At 34.0% G+C, this 18,464-nt stretch overlaps 2 protein-coding genes across 2 annotated transcripts; one reads left to right on the top strand and one right to left on the bottom strand.

Annotated features, from left to right (window-relative positions):
* The first annotated feature begins 4,496 nt into the window (after positions 1 to 4,496).
* On the top strand, positions 4,497 to 7,333 carry LOC133803135 (FCS-Like Zinc finger 10-like). Its single transcript, XM_062241093.1, has 3 exons — positions 4,497 to 4,758; positions 5,496 to 6,654; positions 6,752 to 7,333. Exons 2-3 carry the CDS (start codon positions 5,558 to 5,560, stop codon positions 6,852 to 6,854), a joined length of 1,200 nt encoding a protein of 399 aa, XP_062097077.1. The 5' UTR covers positions 4,497 to 4,758; positions 5,496 to 5,557; the 3' UTR covers positions 6,855 to 7,333.
* LOC133803134 (pentatricopeptide repeat-containing protein At3g62890-like) lies at positions 7,317 to 10,108 on the bottom strand. The gene has a single exon (XM_062241092.1). It carries the CDS (start codon positions 9,969 to 9,971, stop codon positions 7,416 to 7,418), a length of 2,556 nt encoding a protein of 851 aa, XP_062097076.1. The 5' UTR covers positions 9,972 to 10,108; the 3' UTR covers positions 7,317 to 7,415.
* Between the last annotated feature and the right edge of the window lie 8,356 nt (positions 10,109 to 18,464).

The raw sequence follows: 18,464 nt of genomic DNA, 5'->3' as shown, positions 1-18,464 counted from the left end.
GTCACACATTTTTATAAGATTGTATAAAACCCTTGACACACTATAGTCAGGGGCGGTAGCCCACTAATTTTTCATTTTTTATAAAAACTTTATTTTATTTTATTCTTATTCAAAACTAATTATTTCAATTATATCTTTATCATTACTTGTATTTTGTCCTCACTAGTTTTTTTATTCAATTTTCATTCAACTACAGTAAATATAAAAACGTTTATATATATAAATATATTAGGGTAAATATACATTTGGTATCTTGTGTTTTATTATAATATAAATTTGACATTATCTGTTTTCTTATAATTATCAATCGGTACTCTCTATTTGCAAAAATTACATAATTTGGTACCCTCCGTGCGTTTTAATTTTTAATATTCATATATTGCCCCTTATTTATTGATTTATTTGATTTTCAATTGTTTTATATTTTTTTAAATATATTTTTAGATTTCATATAATAAAATAAATATTTAATTAAAACTATAAAATAAATTTAATGAATAAAATTATTTTTAAAATAAATTTGACTAATTAAAAAAAATAAAAAACCTAATTAAAATCTTATTAATTAACTTTAAATAAACCTAAAATATTAATTTAATCAACAAATAAATCCAACTTTAAAACAAAAAAATATTGGTGAGAATGGGAGGGTGGGGAATTGAAATGATGAGGGTGAGATTGAGTGAAATATGAGTTTTTTTTATTAATTAAATTAAAATTCAGATTTATTTAAAATTAACTAATAAGATTTTAATTATTTTTTTAATTTTTATTCCATTTTTTAATTAATTAAATTTCTTTTAAAATTATTTTAAGTTCCAATTAAAGATTTGTTTTATTTTATGAATTCTTAAAATATATTTAAATCATTTAAAAATAATAAACACAATTAAAAATCAAATAAATCACTAAAATAAGGGTGAGATTGGGAGGGTGTGGAATTGAGATTGTGATGGTGAGATTAGGTGAAATATAAGTATTTTTTTCATTAATTAAATTAAAATTTCAGTTTATTTAAAGTTAATTAATAAGATTTTAATTAGTTTTTAATTTTTATTCATTAAATTTATTTTAAAAATAATTTTTCTTATTAAAATTATTTTAAGGTCTTAATTAAACATTATTTTATTTCATGAATTTTGAAAATATATTTAAATAGTTTAAAAATAATAAAACAATTAAAAATTAAATAAATTATTAAAACGAGGAGTAATATGATAATATTAAAAATTTAAACACGGATAGTACCAAACTATGTAGTTTTTACCAAATGAACATTTACTCAGTATATGTATATTACAGTAGGATTTTGTGAATTAGATGATGAGAAATGAGAAAGAAAGTAAACTTTAATTAATTTTTGTGAAGATTAATTATGGAATTTTAGAACATGAGAGAAATAAAACATGAGCTTGTGCTATTGAAGTTTTGATAAACAAATCCATCGCTTAGTGGTCAGGTCAGTAGCCCTTCAAAAAATAAAAAAATCAGGTTATTAGTATTTACAATTTCATACACGGTACACAATTTTTTACCATCAAAATCTCAACAGTGTATATGTGATCAAATGTATTTAAAACATATTTATAAAATGATATCAATAAAAATGATTGAAAATGTATAATTTTTAATTTATCTACAATATATAAAGTATTAAAATGATATTAATTAAATAAAAATAAAATGTACTAAGTTGGTTCTCAAACCAACAATAAGATATTAAAATAATATGAATCTTAAAATATAATATTTAAATAATATAAAAAATAAAAATGATAAATATTGTGATATAAAAATTAGATATAAAATAATCAAAAGTAGAATTTTAGTGATTTATTATTATTATTTTTTAAAAAATTTTGTTGTAGGATACGTGCCCAATATTATACCACATATGATGATTAGTGTATTTTACCTTTTGTTTAGTAAGAAAATGATAAAAAGAATTAATGATAGATTGTACGTGAGGTATAGAAAAATAAGAGGAGATAAATTGGGTATCCACCTAAAAGTTATTTTGTAAAATGGAAGAAAGAAAAAAACCCGAAAACCTGATGGACCCACCCGACCCACACACGAAGAACTCGAGAAAATACCGAAAGTTGCATGCTCGGGTCGGGTCGGGCTCAACCCAACTAAGTGATCGGGTTGAGTTTGGGTGACCTAATATACATGCTTCGAGTACCCGATCGAGATTTATTTATTTTTTCAATTTTTTTATTTTTACTTTTTAGATTAAAAATTAAAAAAAAAAAACCCTAAAATTTAAAATTAGAATCCTTAACCCCCAAAATCAACCCCACCCGTCCAATCCTCCTCTTCTTCTTCTTCTCTCCCTCGTTGGTTCTCCCTCATCGACGACACCTACCCCACCCACCTACTAGACCACCAGCCACCACCCCTTCTTCTCTTCTCCGAGACCGAGGCACACCCACCACTGCCACCACAACCCTCTCGCTCTCTTCCTCTCGACATCAGGTCGTCCTCGCTCCTCTTGCTCCTAGGTCGATGGCTCGGCGTCATGGGTGGCGGCAACATCTCTAGCAAATGACGACAAAGGAAGGAAAGGAAGGAGGCACTGAGTCGTTAGCTTCGGCAGGGGCAAGCAGAGACATTCAGACAAACACATACACATTACACAAGAGGTAAGCCCGCGCGGACCCGAAGCTGACCCCACCCTAAACCATTTCGGCCAGGTTCGGTATTAGTTCTCCCCCACCCGAATCCGACCACACCCGAACCCGGCAACACTCAATGCTATTTTGGGCGGGTTCGGTATTAATTTTCCTCACCAAAACCCAAAAAACCCGAATCCGACAAACTCGTCCGATGTGGAACCCTAATACTACATAAAAGTATAATGATTGACATGCTTATTTTATACACTAAAAATACACTTTATAATGTAGTATATATTTTTAACTACATGATAATTTAGTAGGTCCCATCTTACTAAAGAGTAATAATATGTGCACTAAAATTATGCACTAAAATATTACACCAACTGACGTGGCAGTTTCTTTTAGCCAATTATATTTAGGGTATATACTCATTTGGTAACTTATGTTTTATCGAAATACAGACTTAGTTTCCTATATTTTCAATAATGTTAATTTGATACCATGTAATTTGAAATTGTATATACTTAGTACCCTAGACTCAAATTTGATCAATACGATCAAACTATCTTCAATTATATGTAATCAAGTAATTAAATTTGAATTTAAAACTTATATAATTGATGGTAGTTTAGTTTTATTGATAAAATTTTATTAACCAAATTTAGCTCAAGGTACTAATTATGTATGATTTTAAATTATAAAGTACGAGATGAGAATTATTGAATATATAAAATAATAAGTTTGTATTTCGATAAAATATAAAATAATAAATAAATATTTAACTTTATATTTATTTAAGATGAGACCTCTTATCATTATTGTTTTGCTAAATTTTAATGCTTGAAAATATATGTAGGAACATCAGCATTTAAATTTTAAGTGTAATATAATTGTGTACCCAACATCACTCCCTCATGAAACCATAACCATTGTGAGGTGCTTTAGTAGGTAGTAGTCCTACTACTGCCATGTCACACCATATGAGTGAAAAGGGCATATGAGTAATTTCAAATTCCCACTAACGTATGAGCTAAGAAAAGAACTCGGCGAGGGCGAGTAATATAGATGAGTCGGTGGGATGAAATGGGCGTGGTGGTGTCAGTAAAAGAAAAGCCGGTTTTAAAGAGCCGTGACCGTTTGTCAGTTATAATAAAATCCTAACATTACGTGTCATTTTCTGATGACACACCTAAAAATAAGGTAAAAAATAAATTAAATATATTATTATTTTTTAAATAAAAATAATAATTTGTTCCTTGTCGTTTATGTTTAATTACTTCACCTTTTATTTTTCCCTCCAGTCTTCGCTTCGATTGGCTCCCTAAACTTTACCACGTCATCCTCACAAATACACCTGCTTAAAAAAGAAAAAGAAAAGAACACCCATTTCATAGATTTCATCGAGATTTGAAAAGAAAATGAAATATTTATGGATGGATATATTTTTTTTGTAATTAAAATGAAAGTTGCTTTATTAACTTTTCAGGAGGAATTAATATAACTTATTTGTTGTCGGTTCATTTGGGTTCAGAAATGTATTTGGTAATTTTATTTGATACTTTAACTCTAATGGGTAGCGATAATCAAATATTTATTTATGTAGAATTTTATATTGAGTTGCACTAAAATAACAGTGTCACACTTCTTAATTATATTGGACACCAATGATATCCTTAGCAATTTGAACAACATTGAACCGGTAATATTCCAATATAATATTATCAAAACTAAAAGAAAAAAAAAGAGGGAAAATGTGTAATTATGGAAATAGAAAAGAAAGTTATAGTGGTAAAAATAGATACAAAAACGTTTCTGTGGGCAAAAATACATAATTCCAATCAGTCATTGTCTATATGAGAAGAGAAGAGAGTGAGAGAGGGATTTGTGAAGTATTTCAGAAGCTCACTGTTTCGCTGATTTTGAGGCATGAAATAGAGAGAGAGAGAGAGTAGTGCTTCACAAGTTTTGGTCTCTCACACATACATATAACACTACTTGTTTCTCTCTTTCTTTCAAATTTTAGGCCAGAGAAAATAACATATAATTTTACTATTCTTGCTTCATTACATCCTATAGTCTATAACGCCATCTTTCTGAAGTTTCCAGAGCTGAGAAACAAAGAAAGAAAGAAACCCAGGTGCCCATTTCCTTTTTCTTCTATTTCCTCTTCTTCACTCATATTAGCTTAGCTCTCTTTCATCGTTTTTGTATCTCAAACTGCATTCTCGAGGCTTTTCTTTAACCTTGCTTTCTTTATTATTTCTGGGTTTTCCTTTTGCGGTTGAACTTTACCTTCAAGTTTTTTTTATTATTATTTATATATATTTTATTATCTTCAAGTTTTTTCTACCTGGGTTTCTCTCTCAACAGTTAATTAAAAGAAAAGGAAACCCCCCCCCCCCCCCCCCCCCCCCCGATAATCAAGCCATTTTGTTTTGGCCTTTTTTGACACCATTTTGTTTTGGTTTTTCAATGCTATTCTTTTATTCTTCTTATGAGTAATAATATTTAGATGATCTCTCCGGATTCATATCCATTCCCCATACGTATTTTGTGCATTTTGATTTACATAAATATTTATACATATGTATGTACATTCACACAAAAAAGTGAATACATGCATAGCGTTATTTTACCTGACCATTCATTAATGAAGTAATAATGAAACAAAATTCTCATTTTTATTATCTTGATGGGGGCATATTGATCTTTGATACATGTGAGGTTTTAGCCATGTCTCGTGTGTTTCTTCTTTTGGTCTCAAGCCAATGTATCTTGTTTTCTTGGTCATCTACTCTTCTCTTTCGTTTTAAATAAAATATTTAATCGATGTTTGGTCACTGAACTGAAATCTTGCTGTGTTTTTTCCTACAGAAAGGGGGCAAGTGCTGGTTCCGAAGAGGGTTTTTTTGGTTTGTTGAGAGGTTTTTGAGACAATGCTGAGGAAGAGGACCAGGTCAATTCAGAAGGATCAACACCAAATGGGTCCTCAACCACTGTCTGATTCTGGGTCTGAGTCCTTTTCCAAATCTGACATTGGGAATAATATGAAAGGCAACTCTTTTTACAGTGTTCCTGGTCTGCTTGTGGGTTTGAGCCCCAATGTTTTAACAGATTGTGATTCAGTCAGGAGTCCAACATCTCCTCTAGATTTTAGGCTGTTTTCAAGTCTAGGTAACCCATTTAGGTCAACTAAATCGTCCCAAGATGGGCAACATAGAAGCTGGGGGGGAGGTACTAGCAATAAAGTAGGCCTAAGCATTGTAGATTCTCTTGCTGATGATACGAAAAATTCCGGTAAAGTTCTCCGGTCATCCGAGAGTAAGAACATTCTTTTTGGACTAAGATTGAGGATCAAAATCCCAAATGGTCAAACAAATACCAATTATTTCGAGTCACCAAAGTCTCTGCCTAAAAACTATCCAAGTTTCCATTTTTCAAAAACCAAGTCTCCTCTCCAGAAGGGCAGTTCTGATGTTTTTTTTGAAATTGGTGATAGCCCTTTAGAGCCTGGCTCACTTGGAAAAATCCGGTCTTGTTCACTAGATTCCTGTAGGACAATTTCCAATCTTTCTGGTTTGAACAACTTTAACAGACCCTACTCTACCTCTATGAATTTTTGTTTGGAGAGAGACGTCACCAAGGGAGTTGGTTCTTCCCAGATTATTGACGGTAGTCCTAAGTCAAACCTATTTTCTGGTACGAAGCTGAGTACAATCCCTGGATCCATAGGTTCTGTCAATGAGTTTGGCTCTCTTTCAGCCAGTGAAATTGAGCTTTCTGAGGATTACACATGTGTAATCACCCATGGTCCCAACCCCAAGACAACTCGGATCTATGGTGATTGCATTTTGGATACTCATTCTAATGACTTGAGTAACTCTTGTAAGAATGAGTATAACAAAGATATTGGACGTCCTGAGCTCACAAAAGATTCCAAGATTTCTGTTCCTTTCCCATCTGATAATTTTCTGAGCTTTTGTTACCATTGCAAGAAGAAATTGGCAGCAGACAAGGACATCTACATATACAGGTTAGGATCCATTTAACTTGCCTATTGTGTGTTTATCCAAAGATACTATTGGTCACTGGATTTGTACTAAAACTTTGCTTAATATGATCTCCTGCAGGGGTGAGAAAGCGTTTTGCAGTTTGGATTGCCGTTCATTGGAGATTTTGATTGATGAGGAATTGGAAAAATCCAATGATAAAAGCTCTGAAATCCCAGGATGATTATGGTGGCAAGGAGCTGTTTTGAAAAAAGCCTCATTGGTGCTTCATAGAGAGGACTTTTCTTTTATTAGCCTTCCACATTCCCCAAGCCCGTGATTGATAAAATTGACAGGAAAAAACAAAGAATAGACGTCACTGATCATTTGTCTATATAAGAGCTGTTTATGTGCATCTTTTGGCAGCCATGGATGATCGTTTTGTACATTGTTGCGTTTGCTAATTACGTTTCAGCTACCATGGTCTTGGTGGGTGATGGGTGAACTCAGCTACTTTTATTTTTATTTTTTATAATTAGACATTTTCCTATATTACAACTTTGTATAAGGGTGAAAAGGCCTATTTTTTTGGCTTTCCCACTTTTACTATCAAGCTTTTGATCTATCATCATGAATAGAGCTCTACTATGTAAGCCTGGCCATGTATTGAGTACTATTACATATTTCAGAAAAGAAAAAGAAACGATTATAGTAAGTATGCTATCTTTTTGTTCTTTTCAATTTCTGCATTTATACAAATTTTTGAGCAATGTTGATCTTACAGCTAATACTATCCAGTGTGGATTTACCAATTGTCTTTACAAGAACAATTCCCATCGACAAAACGGTGAAATCTATAGTTATCCCTAATGACAATTTCTCTGTTGAAGGCCTGAGATAAAAGTTTCATGGCCGAGTGACAATCTTCACACATCCTCAAATTATTCACAACACGAATAAGGGTTCTTCCAGAGCTGTTTATTAAACCAAAAGCCACAGCTAACCTTTCGCTATGATGCGCTGATGTTTCTTGCAGTCCTATTTTTTCAAACCTGCCTTTCATCTCATCCAGAAAGGAGTAGATTTTTGATGAGTGGGGGCTTGAGAAATCTGCAGCTATAAATTCATGCACAACTCCCTCTTCTTCTATCAGACTACATCCCGGTGTCTTCCTTACTCCTAAATCGAAAAGCTTCTTTCTCGTATGGCTCACATCATCCCATCTACCAGCTTTTGCATAAGTATTGGAAAGAAGAGCATAGGCTGCGTCATTTACAGGGTCCAATTCTATGAGTTGTTGAAATGCATACTCTGCTAACTCGACATTTTGATGGCTTTTGCACGCTCTCAGCAAAGAGCTCCACATGGAGATGTCTGGTTTAACAGGCATCGTTTTGATAAATTTCAGAGCCCGGTCTAATTGCCCTACTCGACCTAGGAGATCAGCCATGCACCCGAAATGCTGTAAATTAGGAGTAATGTTGTAAGCAGTACTCATTTCGTTGAAATATGAGAACCCTTCATTGACTAAGCCTCCATGACTACAAGCAGATAAAAGGGCTATGAAAGTGATATGGTCTGGCTTTATCCCTGTAACTTCCATTTCCATGTAAAGATCAAAAGCCTTACTGGTTTGCCCCTCCATGGCATGTGCTGCTATCATGGCGGTCCACACGTGTACATTTTTGTCAGTCAAATCAGAGAATAATTCTTGAGCTTTTTTAACGCTCCCACATTTTCCGTACATGTCAATGAGAGCAGTTCCCAACCTGTTATCTATCTGGATATGATTCTTCTCAATGTAGACATGGACCCAAATGCCATGTTTCAGGGCTCCAACACTAGCACAGGAAGATAGCACGCTGATCAAAGTAAGCTTGTTTGGTCTGATAGCTGAACTCTGCATTTCCCGAAAGAGCTTGAACACTTCTCCAGGTTGATTGTATTTAGAGGAGGAGTTGATCATGGTGTTCCATGAAATGATATCCTTATTGGGAATCTTTTCAAAGAAGAGCTTTGCATTTTCGAGCTCTCCATTTCTGCAAAACGCGTCCAACATCGAATTCCAGGAGGCATTACTTTTGTTAGGCAACTGCTCAAAGATCAACTGAGCCTCTTTTGGTTTACCACATTTTGCATAAAAGTGAATCAGAGCATTTCCAAGAAGCCCTTCAGCCATTATCCCACACCTCACGGCCAAGCTTTGGATAGATTTTCCTAATTTGCAATCTTCCACGTGTGTACATGCCGAAAGTGCTGTCCCGAGAAGAACTTCATCTGCCATCACATTTTCAAGCCTCATTTCTCTGAATAACTCTAGACTTTCATTGTAGTAACCTCCCTGGACGTAACCCGAAATCATGGTCATCCATGAAATTAAGCTCTTCTCAGTAATATGGTCAAACACACACCTAGCTGCATGTATTTTCTTGGACTTCATATACCCTCCAACTAAACTAGTCCACAAAGCAACATCATTACCAGTCTTGCTTCTAGTCACAATCTCATGTGCTTTCTCCATTCTCCCACATTCGATATACATATTCACCAGGCAGTTCAGCAAATTTCCACCAATCTCCAAATCATTTCTCTTGATATAGAGGTGCAGCTTCTCTCCCGTTTCCAAATCTCTCAGTTTCGAACAAGCTGAAAGTAAGCTGATCATGGTTATATCGTCGGCAGCAACTCCATCAACCTGCATTTCTCGAAACAGATTCAAAGCTTTTCCTGGAATTCCCATCTGTACATAACACGAAATCATGGTATTCCAACTGATCATGTCTCTATGGGGCATTTTCTTGAACACCTGTTGGACTTCATCAAGTTTTCCACATTTTGAATACAAAGCCATCAAATTGTTATTCAAAGACTTATTCCTTCCCATCCCAGATTTCAGAACTCTGCCATGTACTTCAGTTCCTCTTTGAAAGGCCAAAGTTTTACAGCAAGCATGGATTAAGAAGTGAAAAGTGGATATATCTAATGGCACCCCCTGAGTAACCATGTGAGAGTAAGTCGAGAAAACTTGTTTTGGAAAATTATTTTTGAGGTAATTCTGGATAAGGGTATTCCAAATGATGGTCTCTGGCTCTTGGGTTTGACTGAAGACACGATGAGCATAACATAAATTTTCAATTGAGACGAAGAAACGTAAGACATGGCTGGCCGTGATAGGATCATGAATGAGGTTTGTGGTGATCAAGTGTGCATGAAGTGGAGTGAACTCTCTGATATTAGAGCAAGATTTTAACAAGGAAACGACACAGCTTGCTCCTGGAGCTGGATTGGAGATGTGGTTTTTGGTCGGTTCTTGAGTAGGTAGAGAAAAAGATGAGAGAACAGTGGGAATTGCTGCAGCCATTTTCGAATACTAGCCGTTAGTTTCCTCCATTAAGAATGTGTTGTGGATAGTGTTATGGATAAGAACACGAACAATATTTGGCCTGAAAATGAAGGAGAGAACATCAAATCAAATTTAATCAATCTTCTAAGTCTTAAGAGGCTAATTTTTTTTGATTGCTGAATTAAGTTGGGGACACAACAAAAAATTATAGCAACAATAATTTCTACTATTTCATTTTGGATAAAATGTCATTGAAAAGCATATCAAGTAAGATTTTTTTTTGGTCTTAAAAAAATTAGTATGTATAACACTTTATCCCCAACTTAATATATGAGTGATGTTGGTACATTTACAAGTTATATATATGTATATAATAGATATCTTATTAATTTCAAATAAATAATTTAAAATAATGTCATCTTGCTTAACAATATTAGTGAATTGACACCTCAAATTTTTATAAGAACATGTATATCGTTGCACAAATTAAGTACACTATTTGTCCTTTTTTTTAATTAAAAAAATACATACAAGTAATATATGAGGTTTAAAATTTTTATTGAGATCAGTAGAAAAAGAAAGGATAAAAAATTATAAAAGAAAAAGATGTTTTTTTTTGTTTTTTTGAGGAATATAGAGATCCGAGGATAAAAAAAATTAGAATAAAATTAATAAAATAAATTTGAGGTACATTATAGAAAAAGTTGAAAAATGATTTAAACTTATCTATTTGTTATTTATAAATAGTGTATATCTCTTCTATATAATAGATAACGGAAATTTTTGGTTTTAACGGTTTTTTATTTTTTAATATTAACGTTAACGAAATATTCTTATATTTAACTGTAGTTTGTAATTACTTAAACTAAACTAAAATAAAATAAATAATTAAAAAAACTAAAATATGATATTTTTGTGATATTTTACAATGATAATTATTTAAAAATAATAAATAATTAAACAAATTAAAATAAGATATTTTACTATGATAATTATTTTAAAATAATAAATAATTAAATAAATTAAAATATGATATTTTTGAGATATTTTACAATGATAATTATTTTAAAATAATAAAATCATACGTTTTATAACTTAAATAAAATTTAATTAAACTTAAACTCACTTATTAGAATAATATCATACTAAACATATAATATAATCTACTTTGAATTAGCAACAAATTGCTTTTTTAAAAAAACTAGCAAGAAACTTAAATTTAAAATCTACGTATAATATTTAATATTACATTAAATATATAATGTATAATCTCTTGTTGTCACTCTCAAATTCAAAAACTAGAACAAACATAGACTTAAACACAAATAAATAAATTATTTAATTAAAATAAGATATTTATTTTAAAATTTATATGACATTAATATAAATTTAATAAAAATAATTAACAAATTCTATAAATAAAACTAAGCAAACGTGTATATTGCATGTTGCTTGTATCTAGTATGTATATTTTGAAATACAAATATCACCGCCGCTTTTAAAATTAATGGCATAAAGTGTGGGGGAAATTTGAGCATAAGATGCCATAATTAAAAAGTATGTCATTAATAAACATTACAAAGTTGTTGAGTGTCTTTTTCTCTATCAACTAATTAAACAAGAACTTAAAGAAATGTAGATGGAAGACGCAGATTTTACGTGGTTCAGGTTATAAAACAACCTTAGTTCACGAGACTTTAGTATTAGTGTTTTTGAAACTTGAGATGGCAATCTTCAATAGAGATTTTCTCAAGCAGCGTATATATTGCTCTGAGTACAAAAGTGGAATCAAAAGTCCAAAAATGCAAAAGTCTCTTACAATGGAAGCCTTAGCCTTATTTATAGTGGCTGAGGACAATTAATTCCCTTAATGAGGATTTATTACAAATATTCTCAATCATTTGGGAGTTTAATGCTAATTAATACCTTCAGGTGCCCTAATTAAGGTGGTGGGCTCATGCGTATCACATGGGGCCCAAATTGTAGGTTGTAGCCCAATATTTTATAGAAGACATGTCCCTTGACATTGTCAGAACGCAGCTGCATGTTTCCCATGTCAGGCGGCGGATTGGGACATGCCAATTGTCGAGTGTACAGGCTCGACACCACTACTCGAGGCACAAAAAGATGTCAGACGGCCGCTTGTGATACAAAGCTGTTGCGACTGACATCTAGCGTTCCCTCCAGACCTCGATGACAAACTCCTAGGCCTGGAGGACCAAATACTCAAGAAGACGGGAGGACCATAACGGATGTCCTCGAAACGTGGCCTAACTTGAAGACATCCATGTCTGGAAACGGATAATAATGCGTTGGGAGGAGTCTTTGCTCCGAGGAGCTCCAGGCGAGCTCTATAAAACTTCATTAGCTCCCAAGGAGGTTAATCACTTCTCTAATGACTTCCATGTGTCCAATGATGAAATCACAGACAACATTTTCCCCCTAAGTCTTCACTTGTCCTCGGACAGTGGAGACTTAGTCTAAGAGGAGTAATTTCAAGGGTCTTCAGGAGGTGACGCTTGGAATCTTCATCATGTCACACTCGAAAAAGGTAAAGACACGTGTTGACTCCTCATTGTTGGGCCCATCAATTGGTGCAATTAATGAGGAGTTAGTTCCATGCCCAAGACGTCCAATCTGTACCCAAAGCGTCCTTTTGACCTGTACCAGAGGCTTCCTTTTTCCATGCTATGGTCGTGATCCGTGCCTTGATAATCGTGACCGTTGGATCACGCTCGAGTGTCTACCCTTAGGTGATCAACATTCGGGGTGGAGTTGCTTCCCCCCCAAGTCCTTCATGTATAAAACGGGAGAGTTGTCTCTCTCCTATTCACTTTTGCCATTTGAAAATTTCAGAATTTCCAGAGCTCTCCAAACTCTCTCAAGGCCCTCAATTACTCACAACCCCAATTTTCATTAAATCTTGACCTCTGGCGACCTAGATGGCTGAAGAGAATCTTCGTACTTCTGGGTAAACGAGATGAAATATTTTCGTGTCCACACGCGAATAGCACTTACAAGTGCTACATCTCGAGTAAGTGTGCTATTTCCTTTTCCGTTTTGAGTTTTTGGGTTGTGATTAGTTGCATGTTTAGGTGCTGGTGATTCTTGGTATTCAGAGGTCATTTTGACCTTCTTTTAGTCTTTTTGGGTCCATTTTAACGTTACAAATGGTCCAAATGGACCACCTTAGGCCTTTTTACATTTTTTTTGCATTTCTCGATGTAGAGTCCCAGAATTTACTTAGCTAGTTAGATAGTAGTAGTAGTAGTAGTAGTAGTAGTAGTAGTAGTAGTAGTAATAGCTAGTATTAGTTGTAGTATGTTTATAACTGTGGATTTTGGTTCAGACCGAGATTTAATTGGACATTTATAGTAACACTTGTAGATTTTCTAAGTTTAACCTATAGTTTAAGAATATTAATTTTAACCTAAGGTTTGATTAATATGACTGATATTGATAGTGATATTTATTATATTATAAGGTTTATATAGACCCAATAAGATAGTAACACTTATCATATGTATGATTATTAAGAAATTATTATTTTAATGATAAAATAAGAGAAATATAAGACTTAGTCTTCACCAAAATCTGATAGGAGCATGACATTTATCACAATTTTATTTATTTGTGGATTAGGTTGATATTTAGATAATTAAATAGATTTTTCTTAACTTTAGGGTACTGTAACATCCGACCTGTTTTTGACCCAGTTATATTAGGAATTTCAAAAAATAGTATTTCTTAAAAGTTGTAGATAATTTAATGAGCTTTCTAACGGTATAAAGAGAGTCCAAATCGGAGTTCTAAAACTCCAGATATATTTATTTTACTGAAGGGGAGTTTAGAGTTACGAGATTTAGGGAGTTAGAAGTTAGGATTCTATTTGTTTTTATTATTTTGAAAATCAAGCTTTGAATCCTTAAATCTCTCTGAAAAATTTGAACAATTCCTAAGCCTTTGGCTGAAGGATAATCAAATATTTTCAATTAAATTTATTATTTTTATTCAAAGCCAAAAAGAAGATTTTTATTCCTAGAACTCTATAAATAGGACCTAGCACCAAGCACTTTCATTCATTCATCAAGCTAAGTTCAGAGGCTGCAAGTTGCTAGGTTATTATGAGAGTGTAAACACTTGGGTTGGGAATTATAAGCTTAATAAACACTTGGGAAGTAAGGTTATAGTGTATTTCGGTTTCGAGGTATAGTTCGGTCATAGAAGCATTCAAGGTATTCCTAATTCTAGTTCCTTTCTGTATTGATTCTTATAGTTCTTCTCTACTCAAATCCTAACTCAGTCTTTTCTATTCTTAGGCATCTAAGTTCTTCGAACTTAAGGTTTTCATTGGTAAGTATCGTTTCGATGGTGTAGTTTATTCTTTCCATCTCTTTTCTTTAGTATACTCACCTCTATATTATGGTTTTTAGGAGTGTTCCAAAATCCTGACTTTGTTCTCATCATCCCGGTATATTGGTAAGGAAAATAGGATAGGATTTATGTGCTATATGTTTTATATGTTATCTTATGGTTTTTATGTTATGAAATATGTTATGATATGTATGTTTGTAGACTTGGGCATATGACCCATATGACTAACAAGCCCCAAATAGATTATGGGCATATGACCTGCTTAGCTAGTAGGACCCCACTAATCTAATGGGCATATGACTTGTTTAGTCTATGGGACCCCAAGTAATAATGGCCATTATAGTATGTATGTGATATATGTGTTATGGTATTTTTTTTTTTATATTGCACTATGAATTTTTATGTATATGGCTATATGTTAGATTTTCCTTGCTGGGCATTAGGCTCATTCCTTTTTGTTTATATGTGCAGGAAAATAGGTCTTAGTGGCGGGGAAGGTTCTTGGAAGCTTAGAGAATGTGTATTGAGGCGGAATGGATTCAAGAGCCGAGCGTTTCGATTCGAGGATGTAGTTTTGTTTCTTATGGTTTTTACATGTATCTTTCCGCATTTTGTTATGTAAATCTCTTTTTAATTATGTCATGTTTTGATTTTAAAACAATGGGATCCCATATCCTAACTTGAATTTTATGTAAGTTTAAATTTTATTTTTACAAGTTTCTTAAATAAAGTTATGGTCTTTTCACTTATAAGTTTTATTAAGGATTAGTGTTTATGTATAGTTTTCGTTAATGGTCCAAAAGTCTAGAGTAGTTGGGTCATTACACTCGACCTTCAACTAGAATCTAGAAATTTCCTAGATTTTGGCGAGGTCCGTGAACTCCAGTGGTGCCCTCTGGCACCAATTATTTGGTTCCGAGGCCACCCCAGTCCTTTAGAAGTCCATCTCCTCCACTTCCCAAGCAATTGTCTTAGGGATTCCCATTTTGACCTATCCTTCTTCTGGTCAATGCGTTAACTTCTTGGTTTTGTTGTTTCAGATGTCTAAAGAGTTACACCATCTCCACCAGCAAGGATTCTACTACTTCGACTAGGAGATACTAGAAATGGCTCAAGATGCCGAACGAATACCCGAGGGGAGGAGTTGAGGGGCCTCGGAGCAGAGCAGGGCCCTCGTGGTTAAGGAAGAACCAATGAAGGCGGAGAAGCCCCGACCGATTGGTGCCTCGGAGGAAGAGGTGAACATGGGTCCCACTTATGGGACCAACATATATGCGGCAGATGGCTTCAAAGCCGAGCATCTCCCCAGCAAGATGAAACATCGAGGAGCCTTCAATAGAATACACGCCTTCTACAGAGTGGAGGATCAGGACATCTTAACGCGCCTGTCCTGAGAGAACGAAAGGGTGCATGAGAGCATCCATGACCTTGGGGCCTGGAGTGCATCTCACCTCCAGGTGGGAGTGGCCCTGACCCTACACCAATACTATGTCGACTTCATGAAGTTCATCAACATAGCCCCCTTCCAGCTATCCCAGCTATCCCCAAATGGGTATCGGGTGCTAGCCAGGCTACACGTTCTGTAAAAGAGGCAGAACTGGCTCGTCCTCTCTCCGACCAAAATCATGTATTTGTACAGCTTTCGGGCCCTTAAGAAGGGGAAGCTCGATGGGTACTATACTTTGATGAAGTATACGTACCCGGGGATGTCTTACAAGGCTCCGTGCATGAACGAGAGCACGCGCGGGATTATAAAGACCACTTCTTCTAGAAAAGTGGCTTTCCCACGCAGACCAACCCATTCTACTCCTGGACTTCGCCAGGGTTGGTAAGTGTTCTCAAACCTTTCGTTTGGTTGTCCTCTGCATGTCATTGGTTTTTAGGAAATTCCTTTTGCAAGTCCTTACAACCGTACTCTATTCGTTGTGTCCTACGATGAAAAAATTCAGAGGATGAAAGCCTTTCCTGATGAGGAGTTGAATCTCGGCCACATCATGGCGGAGGAGAACTTGCGGTAGTACGGCCTCCTCCGGGCGGACCAACACTTGAGTTCGGTGGACCTCTCCTTATTCAGAAACTCCAAGAAGTCCCTGGTGAAGGCCCAACTTATGTGGCTGAGTGATAACTCTACAAAATAGAGTTATTTTACCATATTTTATATGCTAATTATTGCTTAGTTCTTGAGTTTTTAATTAACTTATTAAGTTTTTATATAATTTTTAATTTATTAGTCTTTTTGTAGTTTTCTAGATTTTTATATGTTTTTATAGATATTTTATTGTGTTATGTTGTAATTGAATTAGTCAAAATTAGTATTGTTAGTTTGAATGTTAAAAATTTGATTTTATTGAAAAGTGAATGTTATGTAAATTAAATTTTAATTAATGTTTTCATGGGAGTTATATGGTATATTTTATTAATGAAAATATTTAATTTTAATTTAGTTTATAATTTATTTTGTAGGAGAATTATTTCATTTGTGGTATTTTTGTGGAAAAAACAAAGAGATTCTGGCATTTTTGAAAAGCCATCAGCCTGCCAGGCCCAAGCCCACGTGCCTCCAAGAGCTTCCCTTCTCTCCAGCATTCACAAAATCCTCACCATTCAGCCTCCCTCTGCCTTCAACGTTCCAGCCAATGAAGCCAAGTCAATGAAGCATCAATGAAACCAAGCATCAATGTAGCCAACCATTCAACGTGGGCCTTTCTCCTTCAGCAAGCCCAACGTGGGCCTTTCTCCTTCAGCAGCCCAACCGGCCCAGGTTCCCAACTCGCCCAGCAGGCCCCAAACCTCCTAGCCGCCTGTCACTGCCGTACAAACACCTCTTGAGCCCATAAATTTGCTTATTGTCCCCTTGTCTAAAATGCCACATTTTTACCCATTTTCTACACATTTTTTACCCCAAAATCATCATCACTCCTACAATTTACCCCTATTTACCATATTATTATTAATTTAATCAATTTACTTAATTTAAATTGATTATTTTAATAATCTCATTTTGGCTATAAATAAGGGTTTTGAGGACCATTTTGGTGTGCTTAATTTTGGTTACCATCTTTTTTCTCCCATTTTCTCTCTACCATTCTCTCTTCCATTTGGGTTTTTCAAGAGCATTTTGCAAGTATGTATGTCTTTTATTTTGTAATTTCTACTCTAGTTATGTGCTTCTAATCTTTTTCATAAGATTATTAAGATCATGATGAAGCAACTTGTAACTAGGTAATATTTATGTTGTATGTTGATTTCCCTTGTAATACAACAAAGTTTATGGATTTTTCTTCTACATATATTTCTTTCATCTTAAATATCTTGTATTTTAGATTGTTAGAACATATTTACACTTTGTTCTTCATTAGTGCATAAACATAATATTCTTTGTGTAAGATGTGTCATTAAATTGTACACATCCATGCTTAGAACAAAAATATTATGTTTTGCCTTATAAATAATGTTCATTGATTTATTTGTTATTTCATTAGATTGATTTACACTAAATGCTTTGAAATTATAATTTTGAAAAGTGAAGAAAAATCCTATATTTTTATAAGAAATTTGTGCTTAAAATTATAAATCTTTTTGGAAAATGATAGTTTAAATTATTTTAACTATCACTAAAACTTGGGAATCAATATACTAATAAATATTATTAAACTTACGTTTTGTGGATTCTAGTATCTTAATAATCTTTTCTTTTAACACTTATTTTCAACTCATTATTGCTTTATTTTTATTCTCTTAAATAGCTTTATTTTTCAATCTTTTATTTTATGTTCATTAAAACTCATCAATCTTTGGAGCTAGGTTAGAATTTATTATTTTTGATTTAAAATAGTTTCATTTTCGATTTTAGACAACTCCTTTGGGTTCGACATCCTTGCTTACACGATCACTATTCTATATGGACGATTCGTGCGCTTGCGATATATAAATTTTTAAACATACTCGTTTTGGGTCTATCACTGAGCAGGCCCTCCTGCAGTTTACTCAACAGATGCGGGAGGAGCACATGGAGACCGTGCTCACCGTTCAGGTCGCTGCCAAGGCCTAGAAGGACTAGGAGCTTAAGGAGGAGCTCCAGGCGGGGATAGAATTCTCGTCTATAGACCAAGGTAAATCCCCTATCATCCTATATCA

The sequence above is a fragment of the Humulus lupulus genome, chromosome X, assembly GCF_963169125.1.
Source record: "Humulus lupulus chromosome X, drHumLupu1.1, whole genome shotgun sequence".
NCBI lineage: Eukaryota > Viridiplantae > Streptophyta > Magnoliopsida > Rosales > Cannabaceae > Humulus > Humulus lupulus.
Note: the sequence above shows the minus strand (reverse complement) of the source record. Positions and strands in the feature narration are given on the sequence as shown.